At 39.0% G+C, this 26,565-nt stretch overlaps 2 protein-coding genes across 4 annotated transcripts in view; one reads left to right on the top strand and one right to left on the bottom strand.

Annotated features, from left to right (window-relative positions):
* HS2ST1 (heparan sulfate 2-O-sulfotransferase 1) overlaps positions 1 to 7,283 on the bottom strand; it is a 181,829-nt gene extending 174,546 nt beyond the window's left edge. Inside the window, exon 1 of one of the 2 annotated variants that reach the window (XM_055401554.2) lies at positions 6,789 to 7,283. In XM_055401554.2, the coding sequence (XP_055257529.1) occupies positions 6,789 to 6,912 (124 nt within the window). In that variant the 5' untranslated portion in view covers positions 6,913 to 7,283. The remainder of the gene's footprint in view (positions 1 to 6,788) is intronic. The other variant, XM_055401555.2, reaches the window with a different exon arrangement.
* Positions 7,284 to 7,578: 295 nt separating this feature from the next.
* Positions 7,579 to 26,565, top strand: part of SELENOF (selenoprotein F) — a 45,614-nt gene continuing 26,627 nt past the window's right edge. Inside the window, exons 1-2 of one of the 2 annotated variants that reach the window (XM_088835458.1) lie at positions 7,579 to 7,946; positions 15,245 to 15,412. In XM_088835458.1, coding sequence (XP_088691584.1) covers positions 7,728 to 7,946; positions 15,245 to 15,412 — 387 coding nt within the window. In that variant the 5' untranslated portion in view covers positions 7,579 to 7,727. The remainder of the gene's footprint in view (positions 7,947 to 15,244; positions 15,413 to 26,565) is intronic. The other variant, XM_055402747.2, reaches the window with a different exon arrangement.

Below are 26,565 nucleotides of genomic sequence, written 5' to 3'. Positions count from 1 at the left end.
TGCCGTCTATGGGGTCACACAGAGTCGGATACGACTGAAGTGACTTAGCAGCAGCAGCATTACTCTAATTCAGGAAGCTTCTAAAGAGCTTGATGCAGAGGACTGACATGATTTTTTTTACATTTCAAAAGGCTCACCAAGCTGTTATATTAAGAATAGTCTGTAGGGAGGCCAAGTGTGGAATCAAACAGACTAGTTAAGACATGGCAGTAATCCAGGGAAGAGACTACGGTATCCTGAATTAGGGTGATAAGAGGGGAAGTGCTGAGTAGTAGTAATATTCTAGAAATATTTTGAAGGTAAAGCTAACAAGATATGTCTGAAAGATTAGATGTAGAGTGTGAGAAAAGAAAAGTTAACTAGCAAATGGAAGGACAAAGCTGCTATCAACTGAAATAAAGGTCAGATAAAGTTATTGGGGGGGGGGTTGGAGGGGGTACTGAGGCATTGTACAGAAACATCAGAAGATTCGTTTTGGCCACACTGAAGTTAAGTTTATTAACTGTTCAAGTGGGCAACTCAATTACATGAATCTACACAAATCTAATGTTTAGCTGCTGCTGCTGCTAAGTCACTTCAGTCGTGTCCGACTCTGTGTGACCCCAAAGACGGAAGCCCACCAGGCTCCCCCATCCCTGGGATTCTGCAGACAAGAACACTGGAGTGAGCTGCCATTTCCTTCTCCAATGTGAAAAGCGAAAATGAAGTCGCACGGTCGTGTCCGACCCTTAGCGACCCCACGGACTGCAGCCTACCAGGCTCCTCCATCCATGGGATTTTCTAGGCAAGAGTACTGGAGTGACTAACAAGTCTCAGTTAGAAATATATATTTAGAAGTCATCAGCACATAGGTCACCAACTAAAGAAGAGTAGAGAAGAGTTTCAAGGACTCAGCCCTTTGGTATTCTTATGTTAAGGGGTTAAAGAGAGTGTTTAAAAAGAATCTAACACAAGAGACAGAAATGACCCACTGAGGGGGGAAGAAAGCCAAGAGTTTGATAAAGTGGAAGCCAAGTGAAGAAAATTGCTCAAAAGGAGGAAGGGATCAACTGTGTCAAATTCTATTGACTGGTCAAGTAAGATGAAGACCAAAAACTGACTGTTAAGACTTAGGGAAGTTACTGGTGATTGTGGCAATTAGCAACAGTGAGAACAGACAATTTTTAAGTTTTACTGCTAAGGGAAGCTGAAATATGAAACAGACATTGGCTGAGAAAGAGGAGTCAAGAGAAAAATATCATTTTGTGTTTGATTGGGAGAAATAATAGCATATTTACATGCTAATGAGAAGAATCCAGCAGAAAGGGAGGAAATGATGACTACAGGACAATGAGGGAAAACTTCTGGAACCACATCTTTAAGTAGATGAGGGAACAGGATCAGGTACACAAGTTGTACAATAGGCAGTTAGTCTATAATTAACAGGCAGAAAGGCAAAGTACATTAACACAGTTACTAGTAGTGGGGCAGATAATTATAAATAACTGGACTATAGTGAACCATGATTATAAAGTCCATCTATAGAAACATCTCTCAAAAGTAGTCATTCTGGAGAGCAGTGTTTGAATACTACTTATTTCAATTTCACTAAGTGCCCAAAAAGCTCTTAGAAGGCTTAGAGAGGTAGAGAAACAGCCTAGTATTACTTTAATTGAGATCAACCGTTTCAGTTGACGGACTACTCTATGGCACTAGATATCCTATCCGGGACTCATAAGTGAGACACCAAATAGCAATTCTAGAATAACTGCATTCCAATTAAATTGTTAAGTCCTCTAAACAGTAACTACTGTAAACTTTGCAAACAATGTTATAAGTAGAGAAATCTATCATTCTTGGGAACATTTTACAAGTATGTATGGTTTCAGGTGGGCTTTCCCGTTGGCTCAGTGGTAAAGAACCTGCCTGCCAATTAGGAGAAATGGGTTCAATGCCTGGATCAGGAAGATCCCCTGGAGAAGGAAATGGCAACCCACTCCAGTATTCTTGCCTGGGAAATCCCATGGACAGAAGAGCCGGGTAGGCTACAGCCCAGTGGGTCACAGTCAGACACAACTCAGCGACTAAACAAAAAAAAAACAGTGGCACTTGTAAAAAACAACCTACCGAATTCCAAAGAGATAAGTTCCAAGCCTGGCCCTGGAAGTTGGTTCATTAGTTAAGGAGGGTTTCAGGAACACAGAGATTAACATACTTTTGACCAATGAAGACAGCTACATAATCCACTCTGAGTTACTGTCTTCATTGAAAACATTAGGTCCTAAAGCATTCATTTATTTAGTGGTGTTACAAGCATATGAACAAAGCACATAATTCTGACATTTATATAACAAAAGTTTCACTGACTGTTCCATCAGTCAAAATTAACAATAGTGTGCTCTCCACATTCAGAAACAACTACTTAGAAAAAGCAACAATTCTGACAAGCAGAGTTCTAACAGCTAAGTAACTAAGCAGTAACCTAAGTAAGTTTTCATTTTGACTCCATGTTATTTTCTATACCTCATTAGAAAAATTAAGTTTGTATACATTTTAATACTTTTCTCAATACCCACATTAATAAGTTTGCAATATAACACCCACATTAATATTAATGTGCTTGCATCCTAAATTTAACCCACAAGTTGCATGTTGTAATAAGTTAATATTAAAAACAAAAAACACACTCACTCCATTAAATATAAACCATCTACTGCAAATCAGTGATTCTTACCATTAAGGGGATTGTGTACTCCTTTGAAAATCTGATAAAAAGATATGAATATAATTTCAGGGAATTCATAGATGCCTTGAAGCCTATATATGAGTCCCTAAGACCAAAAGAATCTCTGATTAGTGGAAAACAACGGAGTTCAAAATTTATCCAAGAACATGTAAAAACTTAATATATGCCTAAAACAAGAACTGTAACATACAGAGGAGGAAAAAGAAGATGAATTATTAATATAATATTTGCCATAAGTGGCCATTCACTGAGAGAACTTACAATAAACATATGACTGCTTTAAAGAGCTAAATGTAAAAATATAATCTATAAAACACTAACAAAATATAGAGAATAATAACATAATCTTGGTTGGGGGGAGACTTCTCAAGCAATGTAAGGCACCTATTTGCCTAAACTGATAGACTTGACTGCATAAAATTTTTAACCTCCATACACCATAAAGTCAAGGGACAAATGACAGACCTGGAGAAAAATAGATACAAGACACAACAGATAAATGATTACTACATCTAACATCCTTTTTAAATCCCAAACATTGGTAAGATAAAATACTACCCAACAGACATGAAAATGAACAAGTAAATTATGTTCAACTTAATTAGAAGTCAAGGAAACATAAATTGATACAACATACCATTTCACAGATTTAGAAAAAAATTAAAAGTTGACAATATCCTGTGCTTGTGTGTATGCTGACAGTACAGATTATTATAACCCTTGGGAAATAAATTTTGGGGGAAGTAACAGATTTTAAAATCTATTAAATTACTATACATATATATATATATATCTTTTGTCTCAGTAATCCCTTATTAGAATTTATCCTACTGAAAACAATACCAACAAATAAAGAATTAAATAAACTAATATAAGCATGCTTCTTGTAATACTGTTTTATACTACCAAGAAATAAAACAGTTAAAAAAAAAAGTGTGTGAAGGGGGATAAACTGAATGTTCATTATTGGCATAATGGCTTAAAAATTTACGACTCATGCATACTGTGGAATGTTATACAGCTATTAAAATGAGTAAGTCAAATTTATATTTTTTGACCTGGAAAGATGTTCTGTGACAGTAAATGAAAAAAGCAAGATGCAAAGCCAGTATTATGTATACTGTCATTCAATATTCATTGGGGGTAAAAAATTAACTATTATGTGACTCTGGTTTTTAGGAATCCCTGTTGATTAAGTTTTTCTTTTTTTTAAGCCATAAATGCAAAATTTAATAAATTTGACAACACTTTAAGTCAAAATTCTGTGTGACAGATGACACCACAAAAGTTTCTAAAAAGTGAAAATTGTGTGTTCAAGTTTTTCTGATGGCAAAATAAAAATGCTTTTATTGTTTGTGATTTTACACTTACAAAAAACAACAACAATCTTTTTTTTCCCCCGCTGTTGCAAAAGTAAGCTATCTATTTCAGTCCTTTCATTAGATAATATAATTATGTTCATTACATGGGTATAAACAAGCAACAGACATTACATTAAATTCCTTTGTGTCAGAAACTGAATTTTCTAAGAATGATATTCATTCTTAGCAATAAATGCAATTAAACATTGGTGCTAGTTTAAAAATTCTATTCAAACCACTACGTCTTAGTGTAATGTCAATATAAAGTCCCAAGCAGCCTGGTATAATTAAAGGGGAACTTGATTTGAAATCAGACATACCTGGGTTCCAATACTGACTTTGCCACTTACTAGGTATGTGGTCAACTTATATAACTTTTGAACTTGTTCCCGCATCTATAAAAATGGCTTTCTATGGTGTTCTTGGAAGATCAAATAAGAATAGCAAACATGAAAAGGTCTAGTAGAGTCTGATTGTCAAAATATGCCTCCTTCTGTGTTCCTTTCCTAAGGAAGATTACTGACATCTGCTTTAATACAGCCCATTTCATAACTTTTTTTTTTAAGTAAAAAGACCGCTGATGTGAAGCTATACATTTTATTTGCCATAATTTTACATCTGGAAAAGAAGATAGCAACCATTCCAGTATTCTAGCTTGGAGCATTCCATGGACAGAGGAGTGTGGCACGCTTGCTGTCCATGGGGTCTCAAAGAGTCAAATACGACTGAGCAACTATCACTCACTCAATTCCACATCTCTATTATTAGCTCCTTCTAGCTTTTTGTATGCCTCTCCTTTTCAAGAATTATTTCATTTATTCCATATTTACTATTCCTAACAAAATGTAAGAGCTTCTTTCTTGTAAAAAGTCTTAAACACATTATCTACCGAGCCACTATCCGTGGCTTTCTACATCCTCAAATAATTCTTTTTAAAGTCATTCAGGTTGTGCCAACAGAAAACAATTTAAATTATTATCGGAAGAAATGTTAGACAAGGAAGGAAAATTAAAATCTGAAGTTATCCCAACCCACCATAATACGTATAAGAAATTCAAAGAGCAATAACAAAGAATAAATATAAATTTTAATTTAATATAACTTTCAACATTCTTGAAGAGGAGTCTTTTTTTATGTAAAGCTGGATCATTAACCAGACTAGAATATGACCATGAATGCTGCTAAATGGGTACAAACCAAAAGAGTATATTGGCCAACCTTCAAAATTTAAAGTGAATATTTTTCCATCTTATACTATACATATCAATAAAATCATAGTAAATAAATTTGCTATCTGTTCAAAATTATACAGGAAAAGTTTTACCTTAGAGTTGAAGTGTGGAATTATCCCTATCTTCAAATTTATTTGCATTTGTTAATTTATTTGATGTTCTTTGATAAACTGCACTTTAAAATTGTCTCCGGTGCTTTTTTCAAAGTATCAAAACTGCAAATGGCTAACTACTATTTGTAATATTACAATTATCTTCTGATAGATTTTTCCAAAATATTAATCATCACAGCAGCATGTTACTTCTGAGTCTAAATTATAACGCTCCTATTTTATTGTTTGCATTTCCAAACTTATTTTAAATGATACGGCAGTGAAAGTGTATAAAATACACTTACTAAACATTATTTTCCACATTCAAATTACAGCCTCTAGGGCTGAGATTTAAGTGCCATGTACATTTTTAAATCAAAACTTATTGCTGACATTCTTTTAACACTCCCTCCCCATTCAGACTCTTCCCAAATGCCACAGTTCCTTACTGCTCTGAAAGTGCTTATCTGTGCATTCGTCTGCTCTTTCACATCACACTCCAACTTTTTGTACTTCAGATCTCTCCCCCAATTAAAGCAACAACCGTTAACTCTTTAAGGTACTTAACCATACGGTAAACTTTCTGCATTCTTCCTTTCGTTAACTTTAAATCTCATTATAGCAATTCCCCCTCAACGTTTCCTCCCCTTCTAAATTCACTACACCAACACTGCCGCGAAGCAACATGCACATACAACTCCATTCTTAAGCTCAAAATACCAGTTTAGCGTCACTAAAAAAGAATTTAAATGCCTGTTTACCTCGTTTCAGAACCTCATGGGAGCTTTTTATTTGCTTTCCTGTCCTACCTGGACAGTCTATTTCTCTCGGTTGTGCGGTCCCTTGCTGCCCCCAGCACGAGTGCAACTCACTACAACGTATTTCTTTTACACACCATCATTCCAGTATCTTCCCTCCATTTCAGCGCATCTGTCCCTTCGCCAGACTCCCCACTCCCAAAAGATTCAGTCCAGGTGCCCACATCTCAAATCAGAATCCCCTTGCCTGACACTGCTGGAGCTTGCAGTATGACTTCCAAGAGAACAGGCAAGCCTGACCGTTTGTTTCCTCCAACGGTCAGTACTGACTCCCCAACGAATTCGATCTTCTCTTGCTTTCTCCCCGTTGGAATGCCTACTTCAGGGTAACCCTTTGGCTCGGGGAAGTCCAACCTTGCAACCTCTGCCCCTTGACCTCGTGAGCCCAGCATACCACCCAAGCTTAATTCACACCATTCCCGGGGCTTGTGTTCTCTTTCAGCCTCCAGCTTCCAAGCCAGGTATCAGGTTAGATAAACGCCCACTTGCTCGGCTCGCAGTGCTTCCCCAGCCTGGCCCCTTCCACACACCACTCAGCCCGAAGTGACACGGCTCCTCACCTAGCTTCGACCGGGACTCCTCCAGTTTCTGGATCTGGTTCTCCAAGAAGAGCATCGCCACCGCGAAGGCCACCACCGCCAGCAGCTGCAACTTGGGCGGCATCATAATCCTGAGGAGCCCCATGAAACCCGCTGCTCCGAATCAAGACATACCGCGGGGGGCGGGGATCGGGGCCCCGGGGGCGAGGGAGACGCCGGGAGGAGCCCACGGAGCAGGGAGAAAGGCAAGAGCGCGACAGCGAGAGAACCACCGCAGCGACCCCCCTTCCCGACTCCCCGGTCCCCCGCCCCCAGGCGCCAGCAGCAACGCCGCCGGTGCCCGCTTCTCCTCGAGCGACTCTACGGCCGACTCCCTCCAAAAGCCCGTGCGGCAAACACAGCGCGAAGCAGCAGCCGGGCTCTCGCCTCCTTCTACTGCCTCAGTCCCCGACCCCCGCGCCCGCCTGCCTACCCGCCTCCTTCTCTTCCTTCCTTCCCTCCCTCCTTTGCCCGCGGCCGCGCGCTTCTCCGCCAGCGCTGCGGCTGCGGCTGCGCCGCCCTCGGCCCCGCCCCTACCCATCCCTCTCCGCCTCCACGCGCACGCCTCCACGTACGCTGCTCGGCAACCAGAGGCTCCGCCCTCTACTCCCTTTCGGTTGAGCTTATTGGACCGAGGGACTCCAGCGCTTCGCTCTTGGTGCGTGTCACGGTTGGTTTCCTATGCCATAGGTATCAACCAAATCGGCATTCGATTGGGTAAACTTGGAGAAGGAGGCAGGCCGAAACTGGCGAAGGCGGGGCTTCTTGACTGCTTGAGGAAATGTCGTGAATGAAAGGAAGGAGCCCGGGAAGCACAGATTTGAGGAGTTTAGGGAAATGCCTGATGTGAGTTATCGAAAGGACCCAATGACTTCATAGTTACAGCCAGTGTAAAGTTTTTGATCACCTTTAAGCTTACAAATGCCCGTAGTTAATGCCCATCTCCTCAGAATAAGAGACTTGATGGCAGCGGCCTCTAGTAGCCTGTTTGGATCAGGCTCTGGAGTAGACGCCCCTAGCAGAGGGGTCTTCTGGGCAGCCGGAGACCGAGGGAAGATAGCAGTGATGGCGGCCCTCCCGGGTGGATGGCTTGGCTCGGCGTTTGGCCTGCGACTGCTGCTGGCGACCGTGCTTCAAACGGTGAGTGGAGGTCACCTCTGCTGCAGGCCAGGGCGAGTGACAGGGACTGCGCTAAGGAAGACGGAGTATTCGGTCCCTTTGGGGAGGCACAGCTGACAAGTGTGGGCTTCCCCAGCAGTTGCTGCTGCCGGCGTGCGACGTGGCTTTATTCCGCGTTTGACGATTATCTTTCCCCGCCCTGGGTTTGTAGCGGTTCCTTCTCCTGACCTGAGACTATCTTGAGTACAGTCTGTAAGACACACCGTAAAAGCGGGGGGACGGGAAAGGCACTAAGTTTTGCAAAGGAATGAAGATTGTTTTTAAATTGGCAGAAATGCAAGAAACTGTCGTCTTTATGACAAAGCTTCCTTTCAAGTCTTTGGTCCAGGGTACACTTCCTTTTTACTTCTTTCTGTCATTTGTTTGTGGTCTCTGTAAGTCACTCCTAATCTTTTACCTCTGTTCTCTGACACTCAACGGCCGCTGGATACACCTCAGTATCATTTTGGTTTTTAAACAACATTGTTGCAATAAAAGGAACTACTCCATACTAAAACATAATTTATTCTTGAAATTGATTTTCTAAAATGATAGCTTTCGTCTCGCTTAAAATCGATCGTTATCTAACCAAGTTTTTTTTATTTCGTTTTTATCCATTAACAGAAGAGATACGTTCTTTATATCTGAATGAGGAGAGGCTAGTTTCGACTTATTTTCCGATTCACTCACAAACGACTTATTAGAAGTTTTTAGTTCGTTTAACTGTGAATAATAAAACTTTTTAATAGGCACCATACTTGGAGTTTTTTCAGGTGTCTTATCAGCCTAATTTTTCAAGTGTTCTCTGTATTGAGTCTGCTGAGTATTCTCCTAGAGATCTGGTTTAATTAATTTATTCAAGGTTTGGAGGATTGAGGTTCTATACCAAAGGCCTCCACAGACACCTGGGCTTTTCTTTCATTAAAGAGTTTAAAGATCAGGCCTATTTACTTTTACACCCTCACCTAAAAGGTGGATTCTTTATTTCTCTCGTTAACTTTATAGTACTTCATTATTCAGTCATTTGGTGCCTTAGAAATTACTGGAAGACCCCTTTCTAAACTTTGTACTCCAGAATTTTTTGTCAGTCTTAGATAATTTGTATTCACCACCGTGAAAAGATAAAGAGTAACATTGCAAGTTGACTTCTTCTGATCTCATTATCTCTTTAACTATTTAATTATCTGTGGCTGTGTAAGCACCCCCTACACTTAGTGGCTTAAAATAATGACTTCTCTTGATTCTGTGTGTCTGTTGAGCAGTTTCTCTGTTGATTTCCTTTGGCCTCATTTATACCGCTGTACTGAGTACTTGCCGGATGAAGGCTCAGTAGTTGAGGCGCCCATGTGGGCTCAGTTGCTCCTCAGGATGTAGGATCTTAGTTCCCTGACCAGGGATCTAACCCGAGTGCCCCGCATTGCAGGGCAGATTCTTTAACCTCTGGACCATCATGGAAGTGCCTAGGAAACTTATAAACTTTGGCCTAACTGAAAAACTTATGACATTTTGATTCTACTTGTTTGTCTTAGTATGAATAGAATGCTAGGTTTCTAATTTTAAAAAAATAGATATGCAACAAGCAACAAAGGTTTACTGTATAGCGCAGGGAACTGTAGTCAATATCTTGTAATAGTCTGTAATAGAAAATAACCTGAAAAATAATATGTGTGTGTATTTATATATATATATATATAAAAAGAACTGAATCACCTTGCTGTGCACCTGAAACATTGTAAGTCAACTATACTTCAATAAAATATATTAATTAAGAAAAAAATAGACCTAATAGCAGCTCATGGTTATCAGCATTCCAATGCGGTGACAACTGGGAGGATATAAAATGATTTAATTTGAAAATACATGGAGTATGCTTAAGCATTAAAAAAAAAAATAGCATAGCCTAAGGGAGTTGTTTTCTAGAGTCTCCCAGAACTAAGTGTTATTCACTTTTTCATTCTGCTCGTACATAATATCACTTTATTCAGAAAGGTCCTGTGCTGAAAGCAGCCAGTATAAAATGATTTTCTGTATCACTGATTCTAAGACACCACACTCCATCCCCTTTTCTTCACAAGTTATCATCCGGATTGGTCTTACTTCAGTCAGTGGCATGACTGTCAGCATGTTTGTTGTTTTTAGTGGTACATAAAATAATGGCACATCCTGGATTCTGTGAAAGGTAGTAGTAACAGTGGTTAACGGTTTTGGGGGCAGGCTGGAATTAAAGCTTTTGTTTCCTTCTTTATAAGGTAAGGATAATACCTCTTTCATAGGAGGATGAGATTAAATGAAATAATGATGTAAAGTGTTTAGCAACACTTTACAAAGTATCTGATGTCTTGTAAGATCTTGTCGTTATGGCTTGTCATAATGTTTCTGGTACTTATTTTCTTGGGGCTAATCTGTAAACCCATGTATTTGCTTTTGTCTCAGATTTGAATCTTTTCAGAATTATTATGTGAGAACACTGAGTTTTCTGAGTAAAGAGACAACTAATCATGTGAATGTATAAGTGTAGTAAAATGTATACCAATACCAGACTTTTGCCCAAAGGAGTAATGTTCAGTTCAGTTCAGTCGCTCAGTCGTGTCTGACTCTTTGCGACCCCATGAATCACAGAACGCCAGGCCTCCCTGTACATCACCAACTCCCGGAGTTCACGCAAACTCATGTCCATCGAGTCGGTGATGCCATCCAGCCATCTCATTCTCTGTCGTCCCCTTCTCCTCCCGCCCCCAATCCCTCCCAACATCAGAGTCTTTTCCAGTGAGTCAACTCTTCGCATGAGGTGGCCAGCGTATTGGAGTTTCAGCTGTAGCATCAGTCCTTCCAATGAACACCCAGGATTGATCTCCTTTAGAATGGACTGGTTGAATCTCCTTGCAGTCCAAGGGACTCTGAAGAGTCTTCTCTGCCAACAACCCTCATGTTTTTAAAGAACTCAATAACACCAGGAAAATAAATGAATAACGCTTAGTCTCTTAGCCTGTCAATCCTACTTAGAATTGGAAAAAGTTGTAAACTGTTAAGTGGTTATCCCAATCAGGGTTATCCCACCCTGTCCTTAATATCCATGTCTTTCTTACAAGGGTGGCTAATTATTATAAAATTTAGGGGAATTCCCTGGTCTTCCAGGCCTCCATGCTTTCACTGCCAAGGGCATGACTCAGTCCTTGGTTGGAGAACTAAGATTCCATAAGCACTATGGCAGAGCCAAAAATAATAATAATAACAGTAAAACAAAAAATAAAATTTAATATTTGACCTTACTGTGCACATTTAAATGCTATTCAGTTTTATGTAATAAAAAGATGGATGGTTGTAATTTATAGTTGAACTCTCCTATATTATTTAGCATTTTGTACTTATAAAGTGCTTTAAAATCTGTTCTGATGTTCTTATTTGAGTCAAAGCCTTAGGTCTGCAAAAAACGAATGATGGTATAAAAAAGATTCACTCATGAAACTCTCCTATCTACCTCTGTCTCCCCTACACTTATCTCTAACCCATGTCGATTATAATGATTTACATATAAATAGTGTTTTTATTTTCACAGTGGAAGGTAGGAATAATTCTAACCTTTGTTAAGTACTCACTGTGTACTGGACAGAATACTCGATGCTTTCTGTACTTTTTCACCTTTAATCCTCCAAACTCTGTGAAGTAAGTGGTAATTATTCCTATTCAGAAATTCAGAAATAAGGTTGCTCTGAGTTGGTATTTGAATCAGGATGTCATCAGACTCAAATACGTTTTGCATGTTCACTCTACCTGTCAGTCAGTGCTCAGTAAACACCAGAATAAAACTCAAGTATTATGATCCCATGATTTTTCATTTGAGATTCTTGTTTTGTAAAACATGCTTTGGTAATAGTTTCTTACATTTGTTTAGCAGTTCACTGTTTCAAAGTGATTGCACTTTTATTGCCTGTTTTAGTTACCATGGCTGCAAAACAGATCACCCTGAAATATGGTGGTACAAAACCATTGTTTATTTTGCTTTCAGATTCAGTGGGTTAGCAGTTCAAACAGGCATGACAGCATGGCTGTGTGTTCCGTGGTGCCTCAGACCTCAGCCTGAGACTAAAGACTAAAATGTGAAAGCTTTTTACTCACACCTCTAGTAGGTGATGTTGTTTGTCAGCTGGAGGCCTCAGTTGTTCTCTGCATGGGCCTCTCCACATTCTCTCTGTAGTTTAGGTGACTAAAAATTGAGTATTTTAGAGAAACAGAGACACGGCACCGGCAAGCCCTAGTCAAGCAGAGATGGCTTCCTTTTTTTATGGCCTACCTTCAGAAATCACATAATTATCACTTCTTGACACTAGCTTGGTGAGAATAGTCACAAGCCCCTGCCAGTCACATTTGGGATGATGTATTTGTATATTGTCACCCTGCTTATTTAACTTATATGCAGAGTACATCATGGGCTGGAAGAAGCACAAGCTGGAATCAAGATTGCCAGGAGAAATATCAATAACCTCAGATATGCAGATGACACCACCCTTATGGCAGAAAGTGAAGAGGAACTAAAAAGCCTCTTGATGAAAGTGAAAGAGGAGAGTGAAAAAGTTGGCTTAAAGCTCAACATTCAGAAAACTAAGATCATGGCATCTGATTCCATCACTTCATGGAAAATAGATGGGGAAACAGTGTCAGACTTTATTTTTTGGGCTCCAAAATCACTGCAGATGGTGATTGCAGCCATGAAATTAAAAGACGCTTACTCCTTGGAAGGAAAGTTATGACCAACCTAGATAGCATATTAAAAAGCAGAGATATTATTTTGCCAACAAAGGTCCATCTAATCCAGGCTATGGTTTTTCCAGTGGTCATGTATGGATGTGAGGGTTGAACTGTGAAGAAAGCTGAGCGCCAAAGAATTGATGCTTTTGAACTGTGGTGTTGAAGAAGACTCTTGAGAAAGTCTCTTGGACTGCAAGGAGATCCAACCAGTCCATCTTAAAGGAAATCAGTCCTGGGTGTTTATTGGAAGGACTGATGCAGAGGCTGAAACTCCAGTACTTTGGCCACCTCACGTGAAGAGTTGACCCACTGAAAAAGACCCTGATGCTGGGAGGGATTGGGGGCAGGAGGAGAAGGGGACAACAGAGGATGAGATGGATGGCATCACCGACTTGATACACATGAGTTTGAGTGAACTCCGGAAGTTGGTGATGGACAGGGAGGCCTGGCATGCTGCGATTCATGGGGTCACAAGGAGTAGGACATGACTGAGCAACTGAACTGAACTGAACTGATTTATTTTGGTGTGGCCATCTTTGGAAAAATAGAAATTAACCTGTGAAATAGATCAATCAGATCACTTTACAAGTAAATAAACTGTATTCAAAGTATTAGTATAGGCACAAGGGTTTTAGGTCCCTCTGGCTAGACTGGTATGCTTGATCTATTTTGACACATTATGATATGTACTGCCCACTAAGATAAGGTAAAAGGATGTTTGTATAGGGTATCAAATTAGGGTGTTGACTTAACGTAAGGCCAGTGGGATGATCAGCAATGTGTATACCAGAAATACTTAAAAGTTTTTTTACAATGAGATTTGCCATTTGATTTTTATCAACTTGTTTAGTCAGCTGGTGGGCCAAATTCAGCAAGCCTTGTTTTTATAAGTGAAGTTTTATTGGAACACAGACACATATTCATTTATTACGGTCTGTGATTGATTCTGTGCTGCAGTGGCTGAGTTGAGTAGTTCCAACAGAAACTATATAGCCACCCAAGCCTAACACAATTACTATGGGACCCTTTACAGAAAATGTGCAGACTCTTGGTCTAGAAGGTCAACCCGTTACAGTCAATATGAAATTCCTTCTACTTGAGGCTGTGGTTTTGACCATATCATCTGCTTAACATGCCTGAGAACTAGCATGTGCCTGCATGCTAAGTCGCTTTAGTCATGTCTGACTCTTTGCAACCTTATGGACTGTAGCCTGCCAGGCTCCTCTGTCCATGGGATTTTCTAGGCAAGAATACCAGTGTGGGTTGCCATGCCCTCCTCCAGGGGATCTTCCAGACCCCGGGATCAAACTCCCATCTCTCAAGTCTCCTGCATTGGCAGGCAAATTCTTTACCACTAGTGCCACCTGGAAAGCCAAGTGCTGGAAATACAAAGAAATAACTTAATGCTTGCCCTTGAACCAGGTCACAGTATTATTGGGGAATCAATCATAGGTTTACATAGTGCAGGTTTCTGAGTGGTGCTCTTTTACAGCTATGCATAAATTTCTTAGAAAAGATAGTGGCTAAAGATTGGAATCTTCTTTTTCTCAGAGAAGGCTTCCTAAGAAAACTGATACTGATCAAGTTCTTGGAAATAAGTAGAAATTAACAGGTGGAAATGTATAAAAGAGCCTAGCGTAAAAAAAATATGAGCAAATAAATGTGTTTGAGTAAGGGTTTTGTATTTTCAGGTACTATAGGAATCCATTATAGCTGAAAAGTAGAATGGGATTGGAGGTGTAATGGTAAGTAGGACTAGCTGACCATTTAAGCCACTGAGGCTGGAAAAGATTTGAGAGTTCTTTTAGAGACTTGAGGCTTGAGAGCTCTTTGAATTGTCAAAACTTAATTGATTGGTTCTAACAGTAGTGAAGAATGTGGAGTCTAGGTTGACTGACCTGGACAACTGGGTAGTCAGGGAAAATGGTACCATTTTGCTAAGATATTCTGACTATGAATACATTGGAAGGAATAGATTTTTAAAAGACGTTTCACTATTGGAGAATTTGAATTTGCAGTGCCTGTACATCTAAATGAGAAGATGTTGGAAGCTTGACACTTAAGAAGACTTGAGAGTTTTTAATAAATGAATATTTGAAGCCATGGAAAAGACATAGTTCTCCATGGAAAATATGCAAAGAGAGAACTAAAAATAGAAATGGGGAACATTTAGGAGATGCATAGCAGAAGGAGGAGAGGGCAAGCAGATTCTAAATTCTTGACATGAAAATTCATTTTTAAGATATATATGTATGTATATCACAAAGAAATAATATATGATCTTTTTTGTGAATCCATGTTTTAGCCAAGCTGCAATATGACAAGTTTTTAAGAAAAAAAAATTGGGGGAGATGGGAAGAACCAAAGACTCATATAAGGTTATAGAGTTTAAAAATAATTTAAAAATTGTCTCCAAATGAGGCATTTCACTAACTCTCTAGTATGTGTGTTAGATTTTGACAACTCTAGCTTGTTCTTTTTGGAAGCTTTGTAATGTAAAGATGACTTTTTTCCCCCTTATTTTTTGTTTTCAGGTCTCTGCACTGGGAGCAGAGTTTTCCTCAGAGTCTTGCAGAGAGTTAGGTTTCTCCAGCAACTTGCTCTGCAGCTCCTGTGATTTGCTTGGACAGTTCAACCTTCTGCAGCTGGATCCTGACTGTAGAGGGTGCTGTCAGGAAGAAGCACAGTTTGAAACTAAAAAGGTACTGCTTTCTAGTATCTCTCTTCCATTAGATGATTTAGTTGAGATGAGGTAAAATGTTGAATTGCTTAATCAACTTAAATACAAAGAAGTCATTAGCTTCTACATTTTGTAGTTTTAGAAACTCAACTGATTTCTTGCCTGGGGCATTAGATCAGTCAAAGCAAATGAGGGGGAAAAGTATGGTTATAGACCAACAGACCATCCTACCATGGCTGTGCTGTCCAGTCTTCCTTACTTCTGGCCACATGAAGTCAAAGAATAATTGGCTAGATGTTTTTATTCAGTTACAATAAGAACCCAGTCTTACAATGAAGTTTGAGATTAAAGTAAAGCATCTATTACATAGCACATAACTGTCAATAGTAAGTTATAACTTTTAATCTGGTTAACTACAGAATATGGTCTATTAATTTGCATACCTGTTACTAATATTTCCTGATACCTATTCGCACCTTTAACACCTGAAGACAACCAGGACTAGCTAGTTCTAACTATCCAGTAAAATCTGCTATGGTTTTACCCACTGTTCAGATTAATAGTAAACTTGCTCAATTTGTAAATCTTTTCATTAGACCTGTAGTTTAATTTAAAAATTATCATGAAAAGGTCAAGTTATATCATCCAAATCAAGCTGAATTAATGAAGTCCCTGTGTTTGAGAAAAAATGTCAACATCTCTCTGCTTTGTTTCCTTTTAGTATTCTTTCAGTTTTATTTAATGAATCCTGTTTGAGGCCTTATGGCTTGTAAAGCTTTCAAATAATAATTGTGTCTTCTCATCATTAGGTAGTAAAGGTTTATTTCTAACAAAGAGTACAGTTTTATAGGTATGTAAGAAAAACAAACAGACATGCTTTAACATCAGTATTCAACCGAAAATTACGCTTGATTTCTCATTTGAAAACCTGAAATTCCTGTGTCCCAGATATGGCTTCCATGTCTACAATGTCTTTCATTTTCTTGGTTCACATATACCCATAATATATTTTAATGTTTAGAAGATTCCCATGTATAAAAGTTAGTCTTTATTGCAAGTAAGTAAAATCTAAACAGATTTTTAAAACTTGATTTTAAATAGACTTAAGACATAGGACCTAATTAGTAGGCTCCTTCTTGTTTTCTGTTTTGTTTCTTCAATGATATATTCACATAAGACAAGTGGCTGCAGTGTGATTCATCTTCTCATCTTTAAGCTGTTATTCTATGGTCTGTACAACCACTCGGCCAACAATAATTATTTCCTGAGACACCAAACTGAGATGGATTGAACAACAAGGGGTGTGTTAAAAGAAATAATCATTATCACATGCCCCTTTGTAATCAAGGGTAAGCTGAGAAAGTCTAGCCTTTGACTGATACCAAATATGCCTAAACTATAAACCAAGTGCATATAAAAGCTGTTTTGTACTCAATTGCTCTTTCTCAATAATTCTTTATAATATACAAATTTTTTGAGTTTTTTTTTTTTTAAGCCACACTGTGCCACATACAGGATCTTAGTTCCTCAGCCAGGGATCAAACCCATGCCCCTTGTAGGGGAAGTGCAGAATCTTAATTACTGAACTGCCAGGGAAGTCCCTGTGATATAATTTTAGTAGAACCAAACTTTAGTCACACGCATCTCAAATTAATCATATTCCTGTTCAGTTTTCATTATTAATTGAGCTGTGTTTGATATCTTGACACTTTGTAGCAGTTACAGCTCAGCATTATCCGTGGGGAAATAGCCCACTGTTTAATACGTGCCTAACTAATAACACAAACTGAAATGTTGACTATATCTAAGTGCAAGTGAGCCTGTATCCTAATATACCTTTTATACTGTACTTGATTTTTCTCAACTCCTTGCCTATAATCTGTAAGATGTACTTCTCATTAAGTATTTGTTAGGATGGCACTCCACTTCAGTACTCTTGCCTGGAAAATCCCATGGACGGAGGAGCCTGGTGGACTGCAGTCCATGGGGTCGCTAAGAGTCCGACACGACTGAGCGACTTCACTTTCACTTTTCACTTTCATGCATTGGAGGAGGAAATGGCAACCCACTCCAGTGTTCTTGCCTGGAGAATCCCAGGGACGGTGGAGCCTGGTGATCTGCCGTCTATGGGGTCGCACAGAGTCGGACACGACTAAAGCAACTTAGCAACAGCAGCAGCAGCAGGACAGTGTTGCACAAAATCAGTGAATGATTTTCTTTAAGAGGGCTGGTGAAACCAAAACACTTAAAATAGTAGTATAAATATAAAAGTATGGCAGGTCAGGCAAGGCTCCATGTAGATATAAACCACATTCTTATATAAAAGTGGTATACGTAATTTAATCTGTGCAGTACTGCTTTCTGGATTATTGGTACATAATCATAGGTAGTCATGTATAGATGTGAGAATTGGACTGTAAAAAAGGCTGAGCGCCAAAGGATTGATGCTTTTGAACTGGGGTGTTGGAGAAGACTCTTGAGAGTCCCTTGGACTGCAAGGAGATCCAACCAGTCCATCCTAAAGGAAATCAGTCCTGAATATTCATTGGAAGGACTGATGCCGAAGCTGAAACTCCAATACTTTGGCCACCTGATGCGAAGAACTGACCCATTTGAAAAGACCCTGATGCTGGGAAAGATTGAAGGTGGGAGAAGGGGATGACAGAGGATGAGATGGTTAGATGGCATCACTGACTCAGTGGACATGAATTTAGGTAAACTCCAGGAGTTGGTGATGGACAGGGAAGCCTTGCATGCTGCTCTCTATGGGGTTGCAAAGAGTTGAACACGACTGAGCGACTGTACTGAGCTGAACTGAATCATAGGTAACACTATACACAATAGCTTTTCTGTCTCATTCAACTCTGGCTTAAGTCTTAATTTTGAAATTATAGTTTAATTTAGTTCTACTTTAACAAAAGTAAAAATATACAATATATAGACCAGTTTGTTGTCATTTAGTCACTAAGTCATGTCTGAGTCTTGAGACCTCATTGACTGTAGCCCACCAGGCTCCTCTATCCATGAGATTTCCCAAGCAAGTTTACTGAAGTGGGTTGCCATTTCCTTTTCCGGGAGATATTCCAGATTTGGGGATTGAACCTGCGTTATAGACTAGTGCCTTATGTCAAAAATATTAAAAATACTTAAACATGGCTGTGTGTAAATCATTGGGAATATACATTTTTTAGAAGAGGAAATTTGTAGTTTATTTGCAGGACTGTCTTAGCAATTTATAATAAAGAAATGTTACCTGAATACTCACTTTGGTTCTTAGTTACATGCTTTATAGTTCTGTTCAGGGATAAAGCTAATCATTTTTCAAATGCATACACTCAGTCAACAGGCAAAATTTAGCCTTTGATAGACAAAAACATAAAATTTGCTTTTAAAAAATGTATTTCAATAAATGCAGAAAATATCTTCTAAGTTCCTTATTCTGCAAGTAGATATTCCTATATTGTTGGTATTTGGTCTTGTTTCTCCCCCACTTTTGATCGTAAAGGACCTAAGTAAACATCACAAATATAACTAGAACAAGATTTTTTGGTTAGCTGATTTACTACTGTTTTAACTAGTTTTGCTCATAACTGTGTACCTAGGTACAATATATAAACATTCATAAGGGTATCGACTGAATTATTAAGAGCATACTAATTTGTTGTTGTTTAATCACTAAGTCATATCCAACTCTTTTGCGACCCCATGGATTGTAGCCATCAGGTCCTTCTGTCCATGAGATTTCCCAGGCAAGAAGACTGGAGAAGGTTGCCATTTTCCTTCTCCAGGAATTGAACCCCTGTCTCCTGTATTGGCAGGTGGATTCTTTACCACCTGGAAAGCCTGTATACTAATTTGTAACTTTAAAAAACAGTAAACTAATGAAATAAAAATGATTAAATCTTGGTGCTATTAGTATTTACTAAGTAGTGTAAGTGACTTCTGCTTTTTGTACATGGAATCTTAAGGTGGAAGGGAAGGAGCTCTTCTCTTCACTACTGACTGACTCTTTGCTTGTGGTGGGAAAACATACAACTGCCAATTCTTGCTTGTTGTATTTTACAGCTTTTCCCATCAGAAAAGGACTAATTCTCCTGTTACGTTTTTGCAGTATTTTAGACAAGGATTGTTACTAGCTCAAGTTGGGTCACTAACTAATTATTAGCTAGGATTATGGAATAATGTAAGAACTCCCACAAAAGCTGCCACAGTAGCCATGTGAGAAGTCACACTGGTAGCAGATGGATGACGCGCCCTTAAGTAAAGAACAGACTGGTTTTTCCCCTCAATTACTAGAGTAAACCACTTCTACTTAAGCTGTTTTAAAGATTTAGCTCAAGTGTCCCCTTTTCTGGGAAGTCTTACCCAATTTCTCCTCCTTAGCCACCACCACTGCCACTTCCAAGTTACATTAAGCTATACCTAGGTCTTCCCTCCTAGCTGTCAGTAAAGAATTTGCCTGCAATGCAGGAGACCTGGGTTCAATTCCTGGGTCAGGAAGATCCCCTGGAGAAGGAAATGGCAACCCACTCCAGTATTCTTGCCTGGAGAATCCCATGGACAGAGGAGCCTAGCAGGCTACAGTCCATGGTGTCACAAGAGTCGGACATGACTTAGCAACTAAACCACCAACCACCACTGCATTTCCAAAGCACTTAAACATGCCTGTGATTTGCAGTTAACTCCATTTTATTGCATCTGATGTCTGGCTTTCTTTCTCTCCCAATGTTTTATGCTTTTTGAAGTTCAGAACTATTTTTTTTATGTTTCTGAATCCCCAGCCTTTAGCTTATAATATTTCATAATTTTTCGCTCTTGAATAAGGCTCTTTTTACTAAGAAATAATACATGAAATTCTGTAGCCAACTTTAGAGTAATTTAGAAGTCAACTTAAACAGCATTATTCAAAAGAGTGGCAAATTTTAAGCTTTAGCCTATCAGAAGCTGAATGCTGCCAGTGTGTAAAGCATAGAAGGATGAAATGGAGGTTAAGCTAACTGTGCATGAAATTGTAGTTGCTAAAGAGATTTCACCGTTGCTTAAAATAGATTCACTTTTGTAGTGTGTGTAGCATCAAATCTATGAACTGATTTCTTCAAAGGAAACATTTAATTCAACAGGTTATTCTAATATAATATAAAAACACTATTCAGAAAGTTTTTTTAAAAAAAAAACACTAAATGTTTAGCAACAGTTCAAATTCAATGTAAGAATCAGTAAGACTCGTGAGTAGCAACAATACTAAATAAAGACATAAATTTACTTAATAATAGCTTCAAACATTCATTAAGTTCTTATTATATGAAGGTGCTCTTCCAAGACTTTATATGAATTAACTTATATAATCCTTACAGCAACTCCATGAGGTAAGTACCATTATCATCTCCATTTCATAGCTAGGTCTGAGGCAAGGAGATCTTGCCTAAAGTCATATACCTAACAAGTGACAGTAAACATGAATGTCATATATTTGTGTAAGAAAAGTTTAAAGTTTCTTTTATGCAATTAGTTATTCAGTTGAACTGAAAATAGTTTAAATTTATTTTTTATATATTCTATATGTGGCATTTCATCTGCCTTTAATATGAAAAATAAATGTGGTCAGTTTTCTTAGGTATTTACAAATCAGAATCAGCTTCTGTCTAAGCATGTTAAAACATTCTGTCACATTTACAGATTGTAATATTTATAAGGAAAATAAACCCTTAAAGTAATCATAATCAATTTCCAGGCTGTCTTACAATTGCGTTTCTTAGACATAACTACTTCAGAGTCAAAATAAACTTTGTTTATATACTAAATATTACTTCATACTGTAGGCTCTGAGAATGCCAAAATAAGACAATAGTCACTGTCCTAGAGGACTTGAAGAAATAGACATGGAAATTGGACTACTGGAATGCATTTGGCAGGATATTCTGTTGGGATAAAACATAATATCCAATAATGTAACTGCTAAAAAAAAGATTAGAAATTAAAAATCGGAAGGAGGAGGGGATCAATAAATTTCTTAAAGTTACCGTAACCAAGAATTATAGATACAACCATGTTAATCACTATGGAAGTGACCAACAGAAGAACTAAAAACAGACAGTAAGAATTCAGAGATAAGTTCTGTAAACAAAATAAATGGTATACAAGCACCATAGAAGGAAGGATATAACCATTTGACAGGTCAGGTGAACACTGTAGAATGTTTGCTTATGTAGAAGTTGATGCTTATGATAAGTTGGAAAGACATTAAGAGAAGGTCATCTCTGGCAGAAGGAAAAGTTTTTGAAAAGGAACAGAGTCATCACGAGAGAGATGGCCATCTAAGATGAATCAGGTCACTTACTATGAAGAGAGAGAACAACAGGTACGTAAGTAGGGCCTGTGTGCCTTGATCACAAGTTTGAACTCTACCCTATAGGCAGGTGATGACAGTTAAGGACTGTGAACAGTAAATTGACATCAGATTTGTGTTTTAATAACTTTTTTTGGTGTCGTGAATGATAGTTGACAGAGCAGAGAGGAGTACCGTTGGCAGAAAAAGAACTCAGGATGCCAGCTTCCAAAGGAAAGATGCAGGAAGGAGCTTAAGCTAACACACTGTAGTAAAAATGGAGAAAGGACAAATCTGAAATAGATTTCGGCAATAAGAAACTACAGGATTCATTGACTAACTGGATTGGAATGTGGAAGGGAAGAGTGAGGACACTTTCCAGTGTTTTTATTTCAGAAACTGCTAACCTCAACACAAGGCTACAAAAGAATTCCATCTAGCTACAAGGTAGCCCCTAAAGGCAATGATGGTGAATGGGAAAAGAGACAGCGACAGAGGATAGTTTTTAGTAAAGTATACATCCCTTAGTTCCAAACTGCCTTTTCAGTTTTCTTTTTGAAGATAGATGTGTTAAGTTCTACTGTTCAGTTCAGTTCAGTCGCTCAGTTCTACTGTTCAGTTCAGTTCAGTCGCTCAGTCGTGTCCAACTCTCTGCGACCCCATGAATCACAGCACACCAGGCCTCCCTGTCCATCACCAACTCCCGGAGTTCACTCAAACTCATGTCCACAGAGTTGGTGATGCCATCCAGCCATCTCATTCTTGGTCGTCCCCTTCTCCTCCCACCCCCAACCTTTCCCAGCATCAGAGTCTTTTCCAGTGAGTCAACTCGTAGTAGGCCATAAATTTTATCTGGGTACCATGCTACTGCTGCTGTTGCTGCTGCTAAGTCACTTCAGTCATGTCCGACTCTGTGCGACCCCACAGACGGCAGCCCACCAGGCTCCCCCGTCCCTGGGGTTCTCCAGGCAAGAACACTGGAGTGGATGCCTTTTCCTTCTCCGGTGCATGAAAGTGAAAAGTGAAAGTGAAGTCCCTCAGTCATGTCTGACTCTTAGCGACCCCATGGACTGCGGCCTACCAGGCTCCTCTGTCCATGGGATTTTCCAGGCAAGAGTGGAGTGGCTTGCCATTGCCTTCTCTGATCTGGGTACCATAATAAGTTCTAAAATAGATAGTATACTCCTCAGAGAGTAGGCAAAAAGTAAAAATGTGTAGACTGGCCTAGTTTCTTTTGTTCTAATTTCACATTGTTGCTCTTCATTTTTGTATACTGTTTAACTTTTGAATTATTGCAGCTCTTTTGGTATCTGTTTTTAAAGTGAAAATACATTAGGTGATTAATTTTAATAGAATGAAATCATTTAATTTGAGCCAGCTCTTGTTTTTTTATTTCAGAGAATTGTAATCTTTCTTGCAAATGATAATAATTGCCTCCTTTTTTATGACAGTGGTGTTCACTATTGCATAGTAATGGAAAAAACACAAAGAATTAAATTCTCTTTTGAAAAGCAGCTTTTCCTACTTTATCTTTAATATGAAAAATAAGTGTAGTTAATTTTTTTAGATATTTACAAATCAGGATCCACTTCTAAACATGTTAAAACATTCTGTCACATTTGCAGATTGTAGTATTTAAAAGGGAAATAAATCCTTAAAGTAATTCATAATCTATCTCCAGGCTGTCTTACAGCCACATTTCCTAGACATACCTACCTCAGAGTCATTTTGGCACATTCATGTTCATTTTTTGAAACTATTGAATGGATATTGAACTGTGTTTTAATAGAATCTCAATCTCCGATTTTCAAATTAACAGAAATATAGGTTATACTTTTCAAACACTTAGCAAACTTAATTAATTATTTTATATTGAATTTTTTTATACATACATTGATTTTTTTTTTATTGAGTACTTATATTAAATTGTTTGCCGTTTTCTTTACTTATACATACTACCAAGGGGCTAGTTGGTTTTGTTTTTAAAACTGCTTACCTTTACGATATTCAAGCTTAGGGTCATTTTTACCATTCTGTGGATATTTTGACCTCAGGAAATATAGTGGCATTGTGTCATTATTCTTTACATTGTGTGATATTCCCTAGGTATTAGTAGGATTGAATATATTGTTCCCAAACTATACCCTGAATTGTTCATACGTATAGCTGAAATGTGTATGGGAATGTGTGTGCTCTATATCTGAATATATTTGCTTCTAGGTGGAAATCTGATCATTACAGTCTTAACCTCTTGGTGATGAAATTCTCTTTGTTTTAGGTGTATATGCAAATTCTGTTTCTTATCACAGTATTGGAAGAAGCCTTGTTCTTTTCCTCAGATTTCGTAGTTAGAATGGTCAATTTAGACTGTGGAACATTCTGAAAGAGATGGGAATCCCAGACCACCTGACCTGCCTCTTGAGAAACCTGTATGCAGGTCAGGAAGCAACAGTTAGAACTGGACATGGAACAACAGACTGGTTCCAAATAGGAAAAGGTGTACGTCAAGGTTGTATATTGTCACCTTGCTTATTTAACTTCTATGCAGAGTACATCATGAGGAACGCTGGGCTGGAAGAAGCACAAGCTGGAATGAAGATTGCTGGGAGAAATATCCATAACCTCAGATATGCAGATGACACTACCCTTATGGCAGAAAGTGAAGAGGAACTCAAAAGCCTCTTGATGAAAGTGAAAGAGGAGAGTGAAAAGGTTGGCTTGAAGCTCAACATTCAGAAAACAAAGATCATGGCATCTGGTCCCATCACTTCATGGGAAATAGATGGAAAAACAGTGGAAACAGTGTCAGACTTTGTTTTTTTGGGCTCCAAAATCACTGCAGATGCTGATTGCAGCCATGAAATTAGAAGATGCTTGCTCCTTGGAAGGAAAGTTATGACCAACCTTGATAGTATATTAAAAAGCAGAGACATTACTTTGCCAACCAAGGTCCGTCTAGTCAAGGCAATGGTTTTTCCCGTGGTCATGTATGGATGTGAGAGTTGGACTGTGAAGAAAGCTGATCGCCGAAGAATCGGTGCTTTTGAACTGTGGTGTTGGAGAAGACTCTTGAGAGTCCCTTGGACTGCAAGGAGATCCAACCAGTCCATTCTAAAGGAGATCAATCCTGGGTGTTCATTGGAGGGACTGATGCTAAAGCTGAAACTGCAATACTTTGGCCACCTCATGCGACGAGTTGACTCACTGGAAAAGACTCTGATGCTGGGAAAGGTTGGGGGCGGGAGGAGAAGGGGACGACAGAGAATGAGATGGCTGGATGGCATCACCGGCTCTGTGGACATGAGTTTGAGTGTACTCCGGGAGTTGGTGATGGACAGGGAGGCCTGGCGTGCTGTGATTCATGGGGTCGCGGAGAGTCGGACACGACTGAGCGACTGAACTGAACTGAACTGACTGAATGTCAGAGAAACATTTTTTTCTTTTTTTTTTACATTATCATTGAGCTTTTTAGTGGAACGGTGATTGTATCTTTATGGAAAGACTCCTTCAGCGTACTCTTTCTTCAGAGCCTAATTTAAGGTAGATGTTACCTTGCTTGTATTTAACTTAGAGGAAGCTTCCTTAGACACAGTCATTGTTTTATATTTTTACAGAGTTTCGTAGAAAGCACCTAAAAATGAATAGTTTGATCTCAGGCATATGATTTTAGAGCATTATATTTACCAGGTTGGTTTGCTAAAATGATAAAACCCAACTTATTTCCCTAATCCTTTGTATTTGTTCCTTGTTCCTATACCAGAATGCCATCAGTCAGAGTGTGTATGAAAGTGTTAATAAATATACCGTTTGCCTTATACACTTAAGGTAACAAACTGAAATCTTGACAAAAGCTTACTATAGTTCAGTTAAGTTCAGTTCATTTCAGTTCAGTTCATTTCAGTCGCTCAGTCGTGTCCGACTCTCCGCGACGCCATGAATCACAGCACACCAGGCCTCCCTGTCCATCACCAACTCCCGGAGCTCATTCAAACTCATGTCCACAGAGTCAGTGATGCCATCCAGCCATCTCATTCTCTGTCGTCCCCTTCTTCTCCCGCCCCCAACCTTTCCCAGCATCAGAGTCTTTTCCAGTGAGTCAACTCGTCGCATGAGGTGGCCAAAGTATTGCAGTTTCAGCTTCAGCATCAGTCCCTCCAATGAACACCCAGGATCGATTTCCCTTAGAATGGACTGGTTGGATTTCCTTGCGGTACAAGGGACTCTCAAGAGTCTTCTCCAACACCACAGTTCAAACGCATCGATTCTTCGGCGATCAGCTTTCTTCACAGTCCAACTCTCACATCCATACTTGACCACGGGAAAAACCATTGCCTTGACTAGACGGACCTTGGTTGGCAAAGTAATGTCTCTGCTTTTTAATATACTATCTAGGTTGGTCATAACTTTCCTTCCAAGGAGTAAGCGTCTTTTAATTTCATGGCTGCAATCAGCATCCGCAGTGATTTTGGAGCCCAAAAAAATAAAGTCTGACACTGTTTCCACTGTTTTTCCATCTATTTCCCATGAAGTGATGGGACCAGATGCCATGATCTTTGTTTTCTGAATGTTGAGCTTCAAGCCAACCTTTTCACTCTCCTCTTTCACTTTCATCAAGAGGCTTTTGAGTTCCTCTTCACTTTCTGCCATAAGGGTAGTGTCATCTGCATATCTGAGATTATTGATATTTCTCCCAGCAATCTTGATTCCAGCTTGTGCTTCTTCCAGGCAAGTTTTCCTCATGATGTACTCTGCATATAAGTTAAATAAGCAAGGTGACAATATACAGCCTTGACGCACTCCTTTTCCTATTTGGGACCAGTCTGTTTTTCCATGTACAGTTCTGACTGTTG

Source organism: Moschus berezovskii, chromosome 4, assembly GCF_049115385.1.
Source record: "Moschus berezovskii isolate FMDL1 chromosome 4, NW_MosBer_1.0, whole genome shotgun sequence".
Taxonomy (NCBI): domain Eukaryota; kingdom Metazoa; phylum Chordata; class Mammalia; order Artiodactyla; family Moschidae; genus Moschus; species Moschus berezovskii.
Note: the sequence above shows the minus strand (reverse complement) of the source record. Positions and strands in the feature narration are given on the sequence as shown.